Genomic DNA, 2,310 nt, shown 5'->3' with positions numbered 1-2,310 from the left:
TCATACTTCTTCTTCCACTGCTCGGCCGTCAGCTCCAGGTTCACCGATGCCGTGTTCTTGATGGTCTTGGCCCTGGAGGGGAGGCGGGAGGGGGCCCTTTCACGTGGGGCCCACGAACCAGCCCCGCCCCCCACTCTGCAGCGCTGCCTCCCGGGGCCAGAGCCCCCCGGGGAGTCAATCCCCAAGTCGCAATGATCTCTCCAGCTGGGCTTTCCCCTGAACTCCTCCTAGCGCCCCCCTCTGGTCCCCCCCCCCCCCCGCCCCCCCCCCCCCCCCGGGCTCCGGGACCCCCCGACATGGGGAACCAAGCGACCCCAGTCCAGCCCTCAGCCTCTCCCGGCACCTGCCCCAGCAGCTCCTGAGAGGATTTAGGGCCACTCCAGGCTCCCTTCCGGGTCGGGGACAACTGTGACCGGCTGCGGTGGGGTGGGGGGGGATCCAGCCTGCTGCTCCCGGCCCATCCCCAGGGGGATTCGCAGCGCCAGAGCCCAGCACACACAGGTGGGTGGGGGAGTTGCACCGGGGTAGCGGGTGGGCAGCGGGCGGCCCCACAGGGAGGGGCCTGCGGGCCCAGCGAGCGGGGAGACCCCCGGGGTAGCAGGTGGGCACCGGCTGGCACCAGAGGGAGGGGGGACCCCCGGGGTAGCAGGCAGGCAGCGCCGCGGGCGATGTTCCGGTACCGTTGGCCGAACATGAGGGTGGACTTAGTCTCGGCGTCGTTGTAGCTGGAGGGCGAGCAGCAGATGAACATGGTCGTGCGGCAGTTCCCGCCCAGCGAGTCCTGCAGGATCCGCGTCATCTTGCTGTCCCGGTAGGGCACGTAGCTCTTCTGCAAGGGGCGTGGGAGGGGAGTTATGGGGGGGGAGGGGGCGCTGGGACAAAGCGGGAAGGGTCTGTAACAGGTTTTTGACCCCGACGTGTGCCTGCCCAGCAGACCCCGGGCACTCCCTGTGGCCGGGGGACTCGCCAGCCTGCAGAGGGCAAGGGGGGCTCGCGGAGTCCACAGCCGAGCGTGAGAGCCACCAGCGGCTGGCAGAGCCTGGGCAGGTCTCCCCCGGCGGGCACAGCCAGGGCGCTCTCAGGCTGTGAGCAGGTGGGAGTGATTTGCCCCGACACCTTGGGTCACCCCGGAAGCATCATGGGGGCACCTCGGGGCAGGTGGGAGGGGCACAGAGGGGAGGTTATGGGAGGGGTGTCCTGGGGTGGGAGGGACACCCTGGGGCACAGAGTGGCTGGGGGGAGGGAGGGGTGCCCTAGGGGGGAGGGATGCCCAGGGCACAGGAGGGCTATGGGAGGGGTGCCCTGGGGGGAAGAGGGGTGCCCAGGGCACAGGAGGTAGCCAGGCTCAGGTTCCCCAGAGGAGGTGAGGAGAAGGGGGGGGAGCCTGTCATGGTTGGAGCGAGAGGGAGACCCTGAACTCCAGCTCTGGGGTGGGGGGCAGGGGGATCCCACCCCTGCAAGGAGCCCGCGGGGGGGGGGGGGGTCTGTCTCTCACCGTCCCCTCGGCCAGGGCCGAGATGACGTTGCCCAGGGCCGACAGCGACTTGTTGATGTTCTTGGCCTCGTCCAGCACGGCCCCTTCGGCCCCCGTCTTGCTGACCTGCCGGCAGAGCGGGTGTCGGTTATGGGGGGGCTGGGGGACTCCCGTCCCGATGCAGGGCGTCGCCCTCCCAGAGGGGTCTCGGCTGCAGGGCCTTCTCCCCCGGGACCCAGGCGTCCGGGCAGAGATCCCGAAGCAGGGTGGGGCGGTGCCTCTGGAGGACCCATGGGGGGGGGGTCCCAGCCCTGCCCACCCCCGGACACTCTGCCTCCCTTGCCCCCCGGCCCTGGCACCTTCTCGCTGCCAGCCAGGTCCACCAGGTAGAGCTTCCCGCTCAGCTTCTGCTCCGTCTCCATGTTCTCCTGCTTGATGTTGATGAGGAAGATGCTGTGGCTGCGGGAGCTGTGCTCGTTCATGTCTGGGAGGAGACGCAGGGGTGGGAGGCCTGCTGGCACCGGCCCCCCCCAGGCACAGAGCCCCCACCCGGGCACAGAGCCTGCCCTGACCCCCGGGCAGTGAGCCATTGCCCAGCCCCCATCCGCTCACCCAGCCCCCCACTCCCCAGCCCTGGGGGCCAGGGCTGATGGTGACTCCCAGGCCAGGGCCCGGCCCCAGGGCACCTGCCCGCCCCCCAGGCTGGTGCCCCAGCTGCTCACTGGTGACAGCCACGTGGCGGTTGGATTTGCCCTCGTCGATCACGTCCAGGATCTCCTCCGGGCTGGAGACAAAGCGCTCGGTGCAGCCCTGCGGGGGGAAGGGGGGGTGTCAGC

General features: G+C 70.4%; 1 protein-coding gene across 1 annotated transcript; it reads right to left on the bottom strand.

The window, feature by feature from the left end:
* Positions 1–6: 6 nt before the first annotated feature.
* LOC113408859 (kinesin heavy chain-like) lies at positions 7–2,281 on the bottom strand (the record flags this gene model as incomplete). Its single annotated transcript, XM_026662294.1, has 5 exons — positions 7–72; positions 681–829; positions 1,496–1,600; positions 1,834–1,958; positions 2,197–2,281. Coding segments are annotated over 5 exons (530 nt in total), but the record flags the coding sequence as incomplete, so codon positions are not given.
* Positions 2,282–2,310: the final 29 nt, after the last annotated feature.

This window comes from Terrapene carolina, unplaced genomic scaffold, assembly GCF_002925995.2.
Source record: "Terrapene carolina triunguis isolate 2854851 unplaced genomic scaffold, T_m_triunguis-2.0 Scaffold25519, whole genome shotgun sequence".
NCBI lineage: Eukaryota > Metazoa > Chordata > Testudines > Emydidae > Terrapene > Terrapene triunguis.
The sequence above is the reverse complement of the archived record's forward strand: the minus strand, read 5'-3'. Positions and strand labels throughout refer to the sequence as shown.